At 48.9% G+C, this 16,915-nt stretch overlaps 1 protein-coding gene across 1 annotated transcript in view; it reads right to left on the reverse strand.

Moving 5' to 3' along the window:
• The window catches only part of srms (src-related kinase lacking C-terminal regulatory tyrosine and N-terminal myristylation sites), a 21,968-nt gene extending 6,828 nt beyond the window's left edge, over positions 1-15,140 (reverse strand). The window contains exons 1-4 of the mRNA XM_026154958.1: positions 14,698-15,140; positions 11,259-11,380; positions 5,487-5,653; positions 135-282 (exon numbers count right to left, since the gene is read on the reverse strand). Coding sequence (XP_026010743.1) covers positions 135-282; positions 5,487-5,653; positions 11,259-11,380; positions 14,698-15,071 — 811 coding nt within the window. The 5' untranslated portion in view covers positions 15,072-15,140. The remainder of the gene's footprint in view (positions 1-134; positions 283-5,486; positions 5,654-11,258; positions 11,381-14,697) is intronic.
• Positions 15,141-16,915: the final 1,775 nt, after the last annotated feature.

The following is a 16,915-nucleotide window of genomic DNA, read 5'->3' on the forward strand; positions in this document are numbered from 1 at the left end:
CCTCACAGATACGCAGCGTTAACCTGAACCCAGCAAACACGACGCATGCAGTTTGTACCCACTCAGGTCCACAAATACGACTCAGCGGTTTAAGTTAAAGCTCCAGTCTGACTGATGCTCTTTCACAGGCTTACCTTGTTTGAGCGTCTTTATGGCCACCTTCTTCTTCTCTGTGGTCCAGAAAGCCTCCCACACCTCCCCAAAGTGACCTTCTCCCAGTTTCCTCTGGAGCCTGAACTCCTCTCTGGGCCTCTCCCACGGCTCCATGTCGAACAGCTCCCGCTGCACAGAGACAACACGGTGAGTCCACACTCGCATTTCCTTAAACACCGAGTAATCAAACATCATCTGACTCAGCAGTTTAGGGTGAGCCGCGTCAGCACGAGCTGAGCCACAAACACAAGGCTCGTGGTGGGAAACGCACGTTAACCAGGGAGGCGGAGCCTGACAGCTGCTTACTGCAGCATCTCCACTCAAACTGCACTCAGTCAGTCACGTGCTCTGGATGCTAACGGACCTGAACAACGTTCACGTGCATCCATTCAAACCTGCAGCGTGGCATCGAGATCCAGAAACCGTCGCGAAAACACGTTTTCGTTCTTCTCAGGCAGACGCACCAACGCCTCGGCATGTGGACAGCAGCGACAGTTTCATGAACGGCACAGAGACTCCAGCAGGTTTCTCATAAATTTACTGACAATCAGACGTTGGTTGTACCGATCGAGAGCATCAGCAAATAAACACGACAGAAACGATTCACTCGTGTTGGGTTTTGTTCAGGTTTTGTAATTACAGGGAAAAGGCAGTTACTGTACACTGCATTGATGAAATCTGCTGTTTTCTGATGAACATTTGGGTTCAGCAAATCGATATTAAAATCACCACAAATTATTTGCACTTCTTTATCATTTAGGTTGCTAAACATAGCAGCAAGTTTTTCATTGAATGTGTCAAAGCATGATCCTGGTGTCCTATAAATGCAACTTATAATTATATCGTCAGCTTTTCCAACATGGATTTCAACACATTCCAATACGTCATCTGTGGTGCTTGACATGCATTCAATCAGAACTTTATCTGCATATAAAGCGACAACGCCTCCTTTTTATTCACCCTGTTCATTGTAAATAATTCATATCTTTTCATTTCACTAACTTTCTCATTGTTTCTGATATTGAAATTATATTAAACTTTAACTTACTTAAACATTCTGTAATTTTAGAGTAAATTTTTATACAGGCTTCTACTGTTGAAATGTGTGACCGATGCATTTTCCATTTTAACATTCATACTGAATTGGTCGTGTGTATAGAACAAGTGTTATTGTTGTTCTTGGTTATCGGGGTCGGTGTTACTTTCAGGGTCGTGCGTGTTGTGCTCTGCATCGTTAAACGTTTGGAAGTTCGTTTTCTCAGCGTGTGGCCTGTCTTTCAGCAGCCTTTTTCATTAAATGTTCATTTAAATACACACCGGTCCCCTTTAGCTTAACTCAATCTTTGTTTTGCGACTCACAAACCGAAGAATAATTGCTGGCTTCGTTTTACTGTCTTTCTGGGGAGCGTGTGGCATGCTGCGATATGATGGCTCTGAATACGTACATTCTTCGTTTGAAGGAATTTTATCACTGGCTGTTCAAGCGTTTGCAGCTCCTCTGCCGGGGCATCTTCACCGTCTTTACCTCCGCCAGCCGTTACTCTGGCGGAGGTTCGGTGTTGCATCTCCGGTCCACTTATGACCAAGTCATCCATTCTTGTGTTTTGTTCCAAGTTGTCTGTTTTCTTGTCCTTCTCCTTTATCAAGTTTTTTAGTTGTTTTATCTCATCCAATAGGTCATGTAGCATATTAGTTGTTTAGCCACTTTGCTCAGTTCATCAGACATGAAATTAAGTGCTTTCCTAATCTCCTCCAACTCCTCTTTAACTCCTGGGTTTGCTTTTTCAGGCAGCATTTTGAAAACGGTGAGATTGTGATGGCCCGTTCAAGCTTCCTCACTGTGCTATAATCATGTTGTTGATAGCATTGGACTGTAAAGGTAATCATTTATGGACCAGTAATAAGCAGCAGTGTCTACACTGAAGTGTTTTTGTGGACCACAGTTATTCAGTGACCAATGAGGTGGCTGGTTTTACTCCTATGAGAATTTAAAAAGTAAAGACACAAATGTGAGGAGATGTTGTGCTGCTCAGAATCAGGATGAAGGTTTGGTCTCCAAGCTGTTAATAGTCAGTCATTGGTCCCATCTGCTGTTCATTAAACAAATGAAGACAACACATCGGATTTAAAGTGCTGCAGAGACTCCTGCTGCCTGCAGGGGGCGCCTGTGTCTGCACTGCATCTGTTTCAGAGCTTCGATTTAACCTGAGCCAAGACCTCAGAAGCAGCTGATGTCATCAGGGAGGGGAGGAGGGGTCGGTGGCGGTCTGAAACGTTGGCGCGCTCCGCTCCATCGCCTCCCGCCAGACTGAGGAGGCATGAAGACAGACTGCAGCTCACAGATGACATAATTACACTGCTGCATGCTTTTATTCTGAAACTCTTCCACATACTTTACTTTGTTTATGACACTTCAAACATGTTTTGTCTATGGAACATCTTTACTGTCAAAGTGTGAGTTAGGGGCCGGAGGAGCCAACGGTAACATGAGGCACTATAGTTCAGAGGTCAGAGGTCAGGAGGACCGCTCCAGCCGCTTTCAGCTCTGAGCTTCTGGAACAACCAATCTGTGGCGTTGTTTTTGTGCCACTATTCTGAGCGCACGACAAATGTGCAGGTGGAAGCGTTGCATTTTGAGCAGAAATTTATTTTAAGCGAAGAAAAGCTGAATTTGAGTGAACAAAATCCATTGCTGCGCGCAAAACATGTGTTTCAGTGTTTGCTATTATACACACACACACACACACACACACACAAGCACACGCATACACACACACACACACACACACACACACAAGCACACGCATACACATGCACACGCACACACACACACACACACAAGCACACGCATACACACACACACACACACACACACACAAGCACACGCATACACATGCACACGCACACACACACACACACACACACAAGCACACACACACACACACATGCACACGCACACACACACACACACACACACAAGCACACACACACACACACAAGCACACGCATACACATGCACACACACACACACACACACACACACACACAAGCACACGCATACACATGCACACACACACACACACACACACACACACACACACACACCAGCAGCCCCTCTCACTCAGTTTTTGCTCTTTCGCTCGCTCGCAATGTGTCGCTCGCGCTCTCAACATTTCTGCCCGTGCGCGCTCAACTCTTCTCTACACAGTTATATTTGTGCCACAAAACCAGCCAATCACAGACTTGGATGCTCTTTCTGGCGCAAAGTGGGCGATAAACAAATCGCTACTCTGTGCTCCTCCGCCACTGCCTCGTTTGACTTTTGGACAAAATGGATTCTGGGATATTGCATTTCCTCATTTCGAGCTGATTGGAGACCAGAACAGCCAATCAGACCTGTGTGTCTGTGTGTGTGTGTGTGTGTCTGTGTGTGTGTGTGTAATAGCAAACACTGAAACACATGTTTTGCACGCAGGAATGAATTTTCTTCGCTCAAAATGCAACACTTGCACATTTGTTTTACGTGCGCTCAGAACAGTGGCACAAAAGTAACGCCACACCAATCAGGTGTGCTTGTGGGAGTTGGTTAAACATTCAAGTTTAAAATGAAAGTAAAAACCAGTTTGTGGTGAGACTACAGAAAACACAGCGACTGCATTCCTGTGATTCCAAGAAGCAGGAAGAGCTCATCCTGCGGGTCATGCATCACGCTACTCATTCACGCAGCCAATGCACGATGTCATGTTGGCCGTGACCATCTTTGCGGACCCTTCCAGAGGTCTTAGATGCAGATGTTTGATGATGTAATTACTTGACTTTGACTTGCTGTTAATACACAGAACAATAGAGGAATGGTTTTAATGTTAAAAATAAATCCTTTTTTCTTTAGCGTCACTGGTTGGTGGGGTCGGGTCACTGTGGGCCCTCAGTTCAGCTCCCCTCCCTGCACGGTCACAGGTTCCACTGTGGCCCCGCTCAACATCGTGACCTGTTCCTCTGGCACTAAATACTCATCTTTTTATGTGGCCACAGCCTCCAGTGTGTTTATCGGTCACATACAGGTCGCCTGGCTCGTGTTACAGCAGGTATCAACATGTGTGGGGAAAATACATGTTGCTAAGCAACGTGGTATGGTGTGATTGCGTTTTACACTCATTTCTGTGGCGTCCTCAGCGGCTCACAGTTATACATCAGGGGTGGGCAACTCCAAGCCTCGAGGGCCGGCGTCCTGCAGGTTTTAGATGTGATCCATCACAGCTGATTTAAATGTCTGACCTCCTCAACATGTCTGAAGTTGTCCAGAAGCCTGGTAACGAACTAATCACGTGATTCAGGTGTGCTGACCCAGATCTAAAACCTGCAGGACGCCGGCCCTGCAGGACGCCGGCCCTGCAGGACGCCGGCCCTTCAGGCCTGGAGTTGCCACCCCTGGTCTACACGGTCATGTGATCCCTTTGTTTTTGCCCCACAGCCTGAGCCTCACTGCTCGATGAATACACCTGCTGCAGGGAGTGATGAGGTCAAAACGAAGCCTCGGCGCGTCTAGTGTCGAACATTTCAGTAACAGCGTGTGTGAACATGACGCAGATATAAACCATTACTAACTAGATTTAAAAAAACCAAGGTGGAAGATGGCCATCGTTTATATACAGTCTGTCATCCTGTTACTTGGGCCTTTATTTTAATATTATTACTGTTTTTGGTAAATATAATAATAACATCATTACATTTACTATATTATTACATATAATGATGTTATAATTCTATACAGTTGATGAGTCTCAGACGTGTGCGTACAAACACTTTCAGCATTAACACATATTCATGCAGCACGGCGTGAATACAGACTGCTGGAAGTCTGCTCATGTTTGTGTACTTCTATTGTTGTGAACTCAGTCGTTACAGTGAACCTGCTCCACTGGTGGATCTTCATAAATGTAAGGGCCAATCAGACGGGGAGGAGCTGCTGGTTTCAGACAGAGGATGCTGTGGCGAGCAGCTGCTCTGTCCACACAGACGTTACAGAGAAATGTAACGTCCACAGCTGGACGGCCAGGATTGAGCATGTTTACGTTTTTCAGGTCGAAGCTCGCTCTCCGACTAAAAGCAGTTTTTGGTCCGCGTCCTCGTCATCGCGTCAGATAAAGACTGTAACTTAAAGAAGTAAAGCGGAGCCTCGTAGCAGCGACGTGTGAAAAATACAGATGTGCTGTAGCTCCAACAAGAACGAAGCCCATCAGGTTTCAGCCTGCGAGGTAAACGACGGTGACCTGCCCGCAGCAGGTCGGAGCCGGCACAAGGAGAAGCTAAAAGCTTTTGTTTCAGAGTCCTACCTGCTGGGCGCATGGCTCCTCCAGCAGCACGCCGAGGCTGCGAGAGTTCTTCTGGTAGTAGGCGATGAGCTCTCCCAGTGTGGCGAAAGAGATCTTATCCGAGATGAGGTACGCTCCGATGGAGGAGCGCTGGACCCGGAAGTGGAACACTTTCCCCTCGCTCCGAGCTGTAACACAGAGGGAGGAGCTTAATGTGGTTATATCATCAGGTTTTTACTTATACTCCGAGACCAATGGGACATAGAAGAGATCCTGGGTGCTTTAACTGCACTCACGATGGGAGTAAATTTACTGTGAGGCAAAGACGAGTTTCTGGCATTTAGAGGCAGCGCTGTTGGTCCGAATAATAAAACCTGCAAACACAGGGTCTGACTAAAGAGGCCTACTGGACTTATTCTTTTATACATTTGATCCTGTATGAACGATGGCTGAAGAGCCTCTTCAAGCTTCAGACGGTCAACTCATCCACAGGTAACAGCAGGCTATGACATGTAAAGTCAGCTGTACCTGCACAGTTCAAAACCAGCCCATAAAACAGTGAGGTGAAAAGCATGAAGTGATGAGCTGCCTGGAGCCTTCACTGTTTCTCCTGAGCACAGGAGCTCCTCACAGGGATCGATTATTCCTCACAGACTCCTTCATTTAACAGACAGAGACACGCGTCACTCACAGGATCTGCCGATTCAGGAAATATGGCAGATGTCCCGCCTTCTACCCCCAAAGAATCAGCTGATAGCAGTGATGAGGTCGAGGGTCAGGAAGGTTTGAGCTGTGTGCCGTCAGGTGTAAGTACTGCTCTCTGGCAGGTAGCTCCATGCCCTCCTGGGTTTTAATTGCACCTTAGAACACACATGCATCAACATTACAATGAGCGGGTGGAGGGAGGTTTGGAGTCTTCTCTCACCCCCGTTCTCTGCGACCTGCTGGAGCAGGGGGGGCTAGGAGGAGGAGTTGACCGTCCGACTGCGGTCTGGAGTGTGGGGCCTCCCTGCTGCTGCGGAGTCGGGGTGGTCTGCCTCCCCCCACCGCAGGGAAAAGGGTAACACCACCTGGGTCTGGGTGCAGTTCCCCCCTCCAGGGGCGGGGGCACCTAGACCCGGTTTGTAGAGTACGCTTGGGGAGTGTGATCGTGTGTACAACGTCTCTTTATGTCTGTCTCCACGTTGGGTGAGTGTGGAGTAAGTGCATATGAGAGCATGAGGGTGGGAATGGATGTTTGTGTCTGTGTGTGCCTGTATGTCTGTGTCTATATGTCAGGTTGGGTATCAGACGCCACCTCTCTGGGGACATCTCAGGCCCTCCAAGGTTTGGAGGCCTATCTCCCCCTACCACCACTTCCCCTGCCAGTGGCGGACTCCCTCAGACATCGGTGCGTTGGTGGTTCTTTGTGTCCAGGGATGGGCGTCCAGGTACACACCGGCTCACTCCTTGGCGGCCGCTTATCGGGGCCTGGAGCCTGGGGCTCGCTCGGGCCACTTCGGAGGTGGGGTGCCCCCGGCCTCTCGGCCTGGGGCTCGGTCACTCAGGCACGGCTGGCTGCCGGCGGAGCTCACGGGCGCGTCACTGCAACTCCCCCTGGCTTCTGCTCCGCGGCTGCTGAGTGAGCCCTCATCTGGGACTCTCCTCAGCTCTTACTGGGACAGTGGCGCAGCTGCCCCTCTGTTGGTCTTCCTTGGTCTCTTGTGTTCTGGGGGCCTCTGGATGTCTGGAGTTTTGATCTCCTCCATACCTGCTTCACGCCCTGGAGGACGGGGCTGTGGCCCCCCCACACCCTCTAGCAGATCATTACATGAAGGAACCTTTTAAAAAACAAAAAACAAGCGCGTCCATGCTCACAGGTGTACACACGGGTGATCACACCCACAAACTACACCCTTTTTGGCTCCTACCTCAAAGCACACTGTGTTCTGTTGATCTTATGTGCTGCACAATAATGTTTAACATTTAGTATTTACTGTCATATTCCCATATATCATTGTGATGTTGTTTATTCTATTACTCTTGTTCTCTTCTGCTTGTTTTCTTTTTTCTTTCTCAGCAGGTGATCCAGGTGATTGATAGATGCATTTTTTTCTTCTTTTTTTTCTGCTCATTCTGTTGGTTTTTGTTTTTTGCCCTTCTCCCCCGTCCCTCTTCTCAGCTGTTTCTCTTTCCCTCTTTCTTTCTCCCCTTCTTTCCCCCAGTCAAGTCTGTCCCGTATTCAGTAAGTGAAAATAAAATAAACAATAAAAGGTGAATCAAATGGACCATTACGGCAAGGCTGGGATGGTCAGTTTGGTAAAGTAAATCCGTTGGGCATCTTTCTTTGCCTTTAGACAACAATTCTGATGCAAAAGAGCCAAACGGGACAGGCAAAAAAAAAAAGAAAAAAAAAAGTGTAAGTACTGCTTAACGTAACGTGATGAGCGCCATGTTTGATTGGTGGAAGGAAACAGACATTAACGAGGCTCTGACGATGGCCATCTGAGCACGTGCAGCAGAGTAACCTGAAGGGGAAAGGTTGAGCACAGTCGGTGATCTCTGCAGATATTTTTGCATCAGCCGTGAGGCCAAACATGCAGCTTTCAGGGCTCACCAGGACTCGCTCAGGGGGGATGTCGGCACACGAGCTCGACCACAGCATCAGACTCCAGGAAGACACACAGTTACCTTCATTCATGCTCGCCAGTTAAGCTTTCTGCTTCCTCCAGTGTAATATATATATATGGAGTCATAATTAAACATGAAAAAACAGGTTAATGATACAGGATCGTTTTTAATACTCAAACCCTCCTGATTTTCACTGTTATGAAACTGTGGACATGCTCTGCAGCACTGGCTGCACATGCACACATATGCAGCAGTGTTACATGTACTGGCATCCAGGAAGACGAACACGTTTTTATATGTGTGACTGAGCTTTGCTGTGCTCCACTCTGCTGTGTGCAGAGCCCTGATGATGCATATTTCAGCAAGACTAGCACAGTGAAAACTGAGCATCTAACTGCAGCATCGTCCCCCTGGGACCGAAAGGACCTTGAAGGGGGGCGGGGGGGAAAGGTAGAGGATGGAGAGGAAAAGCTGCAGATGTGGAGACAGAGAAGAAAGAGCCGAGCTGGAGGACGCAGTAACAATAACTTCAAGGCCACAAATCCCAGAAATCCTCCAGCACCTAATCCTGATTAGAGAGCTGCTGTGGCTCTGAGAGCGCAGCGAGCTCATGCACATCACAGAAACAACCAATGAGCTGCTAAAGCTGAACTACTCTGTTTACTCGCAGCTTCCTATTTTACCTCTGGACTCTAACAGAAGAGCTGTGCATCAGTCACAGTCCAAAATAATCCTTCTTTACATGAAGAACTGTCTCACCACTCCATAAACAGGCTGTGAAGTAGTGGTGTTCCAGTTAAAGGGGTAACCCTTTCCTGCCGCTCCTCAGTGCTTCCAGAGTGTTTTCCACAGACCGGACGTTAGCGTTCCGGGTTTGCTGACACACCTGTGACATTAAACCCACAGAGCGGAGCAGGAACAGCATCTCTGAGCTCCGGCACAAGAATCAGCGGTTACTGCGCAGTCATACACCAGTCTCTGTCCACTAAACTGGTTCTGCTGATCTGTGAGTGTGTATGTGTCATCTTTAATATTAGTTGGGCTTCACAGACATGTACCTGCTGTCAGCTGCACAGAAATGTATGCAGTGTTTTCTAATGGACGTATAACCTAAAGGAAGTGTGGATGATGGGAAGAGGACGGCTGCAGTCTGCGCCGCAGGGTTCACAGCGGTTACTAAACATACACTGAGCTCTGAAACTGCTCGTGCTCAGTACGAACATGTGACTTATAAGACAGGAAGTAAGAGAAGGAGAACGGGCCCACGTTGTTTTTTCATGTTGTTTCTTCAGAGTTTTAGGAGCCGACACATCAGCTTAGTGTTCCAGCTGGAAAGGTGAGAGTCTACCTGGCTCCTCGTGTCCAATCAGAATAAAGCAAACACAATCTAATTTATTTCATACAAGTAAAAACTCTGACTGTAACATTAATCGTTTTATGTTTACTTTAAGCCACTGTGGGTCATGGCCCTGCCTGGGACAGCTGAGCTGGGGGCGGAGTCTAAAGTGACATCATCCACCTTTCATTAAGGTGGCTGAAAAGCAAACAAAGGAACAGCAGACACACAAAGAGTCCCTTTGCTGTCAGACCGGTCCGGCGAGTGGACCTCTGCACACCCAAAACATCCACACATCACACAGCAGACGTGTGACACTGTCAGACTCACACAGTGAATACAGCAGACATGTTTACCTGCTTCTAGAAATTCCACTTCTGCCTTATGGAAAAGACGGCGTCACACAGCTTAACAATAAAAAAAATCAGTCCCTGATTAGTCCCAGACCAGTCCCAGACCGGTCCCTGATTAGTCCCAGACCGGTCCCTGATTAGTGCCAGACCAGCCCCTGATTAGTCCCAGACCGGTCCCTGATTAGTGCCAGACCGGTCCCAGACCGGTCCCTGATTAGTGCCAGACCGGTCCCAGACCGGTCCCTGATTAGTCCCAGACCAGTCCCAGACCGGCCCCTGATTAGTCCCAGACCAGTCCCAGACCGGTCCCTGATTAGTCCCAGACCGGTCCCTGATTAGTGCCAGACCAGTCCCAGACCGGTCCCAGATTAGTCCCAGACCGGTCCCAGATTAGTCCCAGACCGGTCCCAGATTAGTCCCAGACCGGTCCCAGACCGGTCCCTGATTAGTCCCAGACCAGTCCCAAACCGGTCCCTGATTAGTCCCAGACCGGTCCCTGATTAGTGCCAGACCAGTCCCAGACCGGTCCCTGATTAGTCCCAGACCAGTCCCAGACCGGTCCCAGATTAGTCCCAGACCAGCCCCTGATTAGTCCCAGACCGGTCCCTGACTGGCATTCAGAGCCAACCCGGCCCTCATATCAGCTCTGTTACCAAACTACTGGGATTTAAATGCCCCTGAACACACCTGACCTCTGCCTACTGGTCTTAACCAGGCCATCGTGTGTGGAACTCTCATCAGTCTCCATTCAGACACAAAACAATCAGCTGCAAGTAAAAAACATCTGCCTTCATCGTAATGCGATAAAAGCGGTTCGAGGAATGACCTCATACTGAGGAACCAACCAATCACAGCTGGCTGCAGACCTTCACTGACAGCAGTGCTGAGGAGGGCAGGAGGAGGTGATGGATGGGGAACACGACAGGAGCGGAGGAGGAGACATGCAGCAGCTTCCACTTACAGATAGCTTGCTTATTACACAGTTATAAATGAGTGTGAGGCAGGTCTGGACTGATAAATGTGAATAAATTAAACGTTATTAAAGTCCTGCAGCAGCTGCTTAAATCAGCTCTGTTCCAACCAGTCTTTTACATTTTTAATCCTCGAGTGTTAGAAAGTACTTTAAACGGAGACCTTCGCCGACTCTCTGCTGGCCTCTGACGGACGCGTTTCTGAGGGAAGAAGCTTGGTTGGGTCACTTTACGGTGAGATGGTTCAGTTTGGTTTGGTCTGTGTTTTCAACAATAACGTGGCTCTTTTACTGGGAGGATCTGACTGAGACTGGGAGATGATTGGTTGTTGTTTTCCTGTCCGCAGCCCGGCCAATGACCCCGGCTGTGGCGTCCTCAGGCCAGAATCATGTCGACGCCCACGAGTTTCCTTTAAAGGCAGACTGCTGTGTACTCGTGGCGTCTTCTCCTCCAACTGTAACTTTTTATACATCAGGCAGTTTGTCTGTAAGAGGTCAGAGGTCACCACGAAGTGCTCACTCACCAGAGATAGTGTACTCGTCACTGTGACTCTCACTGATGCGAACCAGGAAGGCGCCATCTTTGTTTTGGGAGGCGAGCAGCAGCTTCTCCGCTTTCCCACGGTTTATGTTCCCGTAGTACCACCTGCACAGAGACGGAGTGGGCGGGATGATGGGAGGGAGGGAGTGGATGGAGAGAGAGAAGGAAAGGAAGAGACAGACATGAAGAATGCGTCACACGTGAAGCCATACAAGAACAAAAGCACACACGTGACGCCCGGTCAGTCTGACAGACGGAGCCGTGCGGTCCCGCCCGTTTGCCCAGACAAACCCGCCTGTATTTACTTTAAGTTATCAGAGAGGGCGGGTCCGAGCGGCACGATGCTCGGGTTTCACTGAAACCAGCTCAAACTCGAGCAGCAACAGGTTTGTAAACCAGAGTTTAATGATGCTGTGGGGGAAAGACATCAGAGCTCATTACTGACTCACCCATCATTCGTTTCTGCTAGAAATGACAAAAAAGTAGGAACACCAAACATTTCCTGGTTTCAGGTTTACATGGTTCATGTGCACGTTTTGTAAAAAGATTCACCTGCACCATTTTCCAAACAGCTGAAAAATAAAACCTGCAGTTCCTGTGCCGTCCAGCAGAGGCAGCAGTGAGTCCAGCAGAGATAAGCATGTTTACAGCCTGATACACACTGATTGGTCCTCCCACGTGACACCTGTACGGAGGAGCATGTTTTTAAAAGTCGCCTATGTTTACATTATATTAAGTCTGCATTGTTAGGGGGCGTGGCCTCTGACAGGTGGATAGAGACACAGGTGGCTGTAGCTGCTAGGTTGAGCTGGACGTGTGTTTGTGCTGTTGGAGCCTTTATTGATGACATCATGTGACCAATAACATGGCTGCTGTGAGGTCACTGTACAAATAAGGCTCCAGTTTCGGATTTTATTTGGATGTTCCGGAGCGCCGACGAGCAGGTTTCATGCTAACTGAGCTACATAGCATTAGCTGGTAATTTCATGCTCCGCCCTCTCATCCAAAGGAGGATGGATTTAGATTACATAACAACGCCAGATTCTTATCATATGTTAGGTCAGATATTCTCAGGTGAATTTTAGTGGGTGTTAAAAGTCAAACTGCCTTCCTGTTCACGTTCACAGGCTTAAAGTAACTGATAAGTGTTTCTAAGGAGGCGTGGCCTGCTTCCACGTCATTTCCCAGCAAGTTAAGGAGATAAAGGAATTTGCATTTGATAGCTGTGCTTGGAAATCTTGATATGACGCTCAAAGTAGAAAAGAAGGTCATGAAAGGCTGGAAAAAGGAAGCATCTGAAAATGCACAATTAACACTCGGGCACAGACAGGTGGGCAGAGTAGACAGGAAAGGGGTGAAACTGGGTGAACGGAGCAGGAAAGGAAGCGATCCAAAGCTCTGAATCATGATGGTTATGAAAATGGATTTGACTTTGATGCAGCTGAACATGATTCCAGCTCAGATCACAAAGCTGAAGTTCTGCACAGGCACTTTCCATTCTCATAAAAGCAAAATAAGTCAGATACTGAAACACTCAGCTGCACCGTGCCCAAAGAAAGATCCCCAGCCTAACTGAGCATGCTCAAACTCCCTAAAGACAAAACTGAGGGCATAAAGACCCACAAAACCCGCAGCACCTGAAAGCAGCTGCACTGCAGAGCTGAGAAAGCCTCACAGTGGAGAAACCCACGCCTGCCTGTGTGCGGGTTACTCATCCTTACATCCAATCAGGTTTGAGCGTGTGAGACTGGACGAATGAGGGAATATAAAGGCTGAAATGAATAAATGAAATGTTTGTTAATGCTTCATTAAAGCTGGAAATCTGAACCGCGCGTCTGGATTGCTTCATTTAGCAGAGGACACTTTAGTCTTTTGGTATATTCGTCTGAAAACGTGGCTTCATTTTCCCTCTGATGATTCTGAGATCGTGATGAACATTCCTGGGGTTGTTAAAGGGTCCAGATGTGCGAGCTGGGCTGTGATGCTCTGCAGACTTTGGATGAGTCCAAACTTCAGCAGCCCGACTCGTCCTCTTGTTCTGCTGTCAGACAAACGCAGTCACTGCTGGGTCGGCAGCGTTCACACCGAAGGTGACGCACACAGAGCTCAGCTGCAGGTGTATGAATAATGGAGCACCTGCAGCCGTGGGCCGGATACCTTCAGACATTCACACCTGACTTTGTCTGAACGCCGGGACCGTGCTTTTCATTCCTCTGCACACAAAGTCTCGAAACTTTTTAGCTTTCAGGGATGTAATCGGGAGAAATGGGGTCGAAAACGGCAGGAACATTTGGAGGGTCAGCTGACGTCTGACTACAGAGCACCCACGGGCACGCAGCAGGATGAGGGTTAAGCTGCTCTCAGTAAGAGTTCATGTTGTGTCTCTGATGGGCGGAGACAAATGCCATCACATGACAGGAAGAACATGCTGAAAACTTCTTCTGCTGACTGCTCACTGTGCTGAAGCCCCACCCACAGCTCCACGCCACACTTACGTCACTTTGACGTGTGAAAGCAGTCACATGACACCAGTTCTACCAATAACAGATCCACTCTGTTATTCTTTAAAAAGCACCCATTTGCACTTGACCTTTGACCCTTTGGACATGAAATGGCATCACTCTGTCCTGTTTAGGGTTTGAGTCTTTGGCTACTCAGCACCTCTGCAGCATTTCTGACAGCAGGGAAAAACACGGAAAAATACACGGCTGTAGTTTCCCGTGTCCGGCCCTCAGCGCCTGAAAGGAAAACAAAACAGGTCCCGGAGAGTGACAGGACGCACACTGGGAGACGGCCCACGGTGCGTCATCAGCGTCAGGTGGAAAGGTGTGGGCTAATTTTAGGTGGATCTTATTATGTGACTAATATTTTCACAGTCACCTGTCACTGTGGCCCCGCCCTAACTTTACCTCAGACTCAGAGCCTGAACCAAACCAGAAAAACCTCAAACTCTCAGATCTGTCCAACAAATTTACAAAGAGTTTCTTGTTTAGTATCAATTTTAGTCTTTAAGAGCCTGAAATGTCATTTTCTGTAAGCTGCAGGGACACTGAGGCTGTCGGAGTTTTGGAGGAAGCCCAAAACAAGCCTCATGGTGTCCCATCAGAGCTGGGACCAGAGCTGGGACCAGCATCAGGAGTTTCGGTCTCACTGTCAGCTTTTATCTTGAGGAGTCTGTTTCTCTCTGCAGCACACAGACTGACTCCAGATTAAATATCTGCTGCTGCACATCAACAAACATGCAGCCAAAGCTCTGAGTGAAACTCATCTGAAAACTCAAAGTTTCATTCATTTAAACGACCGTCAACGTGCTCAAGTTCACACTGACGTCCTAACTCCATTCAGCAGTCGACGCCATCACTCCGAGCTGCGGGGTCGCCCCTGTGTGTGTGTGTGTGTGTGTGTGTGTGTGTGTCACTCACTTGTGTTTGGCGAACTCGTCCTGCAGCAGAGCCACGTAGTTGGCGGGGACGAGGCCGGACTCCAGGCTCCCGGTGAGCTTCTTGGCCAGCACGTAGTCTCCGCGCTTCTCGATCACCGACAGCTTGTCGCCCTCCTTAACCGTCAGCTCGTCGTCGCTGCGGGCCTCGAAGTCGAAGAGCGCCGCGTACAGCTGCGCGGGCCGCTTCTTGGGCGCGGGGACGCGGATGTCCCCGGACACGGTGCGGATCTCGGCCGCGTGCGCCGCCGGGTTGGCGATGACGTGGTCGCGGGGCCCGGGGTACCGGAGGCCGGGCCATATCCGGTCCCAGAGGCACGAGCAGCACGGCAAACACGCGCGGCAGCAGCTCTCCATCCCGGCACGCGCAGGTCTGTCCCCGCCGCGGCCCGTCGCTCTCACCGAAATGCGTCCTCCAGCACGCACGCGCCTGCCGCTCGCGCCTGCCCCTCTCCGGAAACATCCCGCCCCGCCGGCGGGCGGACCGGAGGAACCGGTTTGTTCGGCTCCGAGCGGCGGGACGCGCTCGGCGGCTGCGGGAGTGCGCAAACGGAAACCGAGGCTATGCGGGTCGAGCACCGGAGCACAGCGCGGAGGATCGGGTTCGGAGCTCTGCGCACCTCCTGCTGCTCACACACCTGCAAACCGAGGGGGAGGAGCCCCGCAGGTGTGTGCGTGAGAGCGAAAGAGGAGGGAGGTGTGTGTGTGTGCTGGGTCTCCATCCTGTCCCGGGACACCCGGGATGACCACGTGTCCCACCTGCTTTGGAAGTTTTAGCTTTTGTGACGTCACAGGAACAGAAGCAGATGCATCTGAAACTCACCTGACAGCCGCAACACGTTCCGGTGTTCAGGTGTCAGTCCGCCGTTACAAACACACCCACAGGGTGACTCATGAAGTCAAGCTGCAGCACACTGGTGTCCAATATGAGGATCGCAGTCCCCCAAAGGGCCACCACACAGACGTCAGAAACATTTGAGCATTTAAAGAATAAATATTTAATGAAATGATGTGAGTGTGGCCTAATTCTAACAACTCCATTTTATTTATATTCCTGCAGTTCCTCTGACGCCCAGCAGAGGCAGCAGTGAGTCTGTTGAAACCTTCCAGTACAAATAAACATGGAAGTGCAGCTGAAGTATGTAAAATCAAACGCACGTATTCATACAACGAATTATTGAGGAACACAGGCAGTAAAAACTCAATGTTTAATGACATCATGTGACCGATAACATGGCTAACACTGTACTAACAGACCAAGAAGGCGGAGCTCCAGGATTCCAGGATTGTGATTGGATGTTATTCTGTGTATGTGTGATGCTTCCACACAGTCTGTGCTAACCAAGCATCTTTTATATACAGTCTGTGTTATGATGTGTAATGTGCTATGAAGTCATGTGATCAAATTACGGCAACTTCCCAAACCAAACAGGAAGTGACTTTAATCCGAACGCTCGCTGCTGCAGATTATTCAGCCCGGACACGGTCCGGTGTGCTGCATCCGACTGAGCGGATTTCTGTCAGAGGCCCCAGACGAACCTGCAAACGGCTCTGGATGCGATCCGCAGCCACCGACGTAAATGCGGTGCAGTGAGGGGTCAGTCTTCGTGATGGGAGGAAATAAGGGCGCGTGAAAGCTGGCGTCTGATAGATAGCACACAGTTTTTATTAGTATATTTAGCTTTGTGATGTACAGCTCGGGAGGAAACAAACCAAAAACAAACTGAACGGTCACAAAGTCCAGAAACATTTCAGCCTTAGCAGTGACATCACACAAAGAAAGCTCAGTCTGTATAATCATTGGTTTCTTCGTCATGGACCAGAGTGATATGTAGTCATCAACAGAAAGAATAAGAACCCAGATTTCTTCTTTTCTTTTTCACATATATTATCAACACTTTTCTAAAGAATCAAAATATTCAGCCACAGGTACTGCAAAAGGTATCCACTGTTATATAGAAGAATAATAAACACAATAAATATAAAAAGAATTGATTTGATATAATTTATATGGTATCAAAGAGAGGGAAATGGGCCTTCAGCTGCTTTTATAAAAGTCATGTCCTTTTTTCTGTTCCTGAGGTTGAGTTTCGCCGTCCGCAGCTTAAGTTTCGCTAAATACACTCACAGACTAAAGACCCGACGCCCGGGGCCCGAAATGGCTTTTCATTCACTGAGGAATCGTGTCCCACGGATCACGG

This window comes from Astatotilapia calliptera, chromosome 20 (genome assembly GCF_900246225.1).
Source record: "Astatotilapia calliptera chromosome 20, fAstCal1.2, whole genome shotgun sequence".
NCBI lineage: Eukaryota > Metazoa > Chordata > Actinopteri > Cichliformes > Cichlidae > Astatotilapia > Astatotilapia calliptera.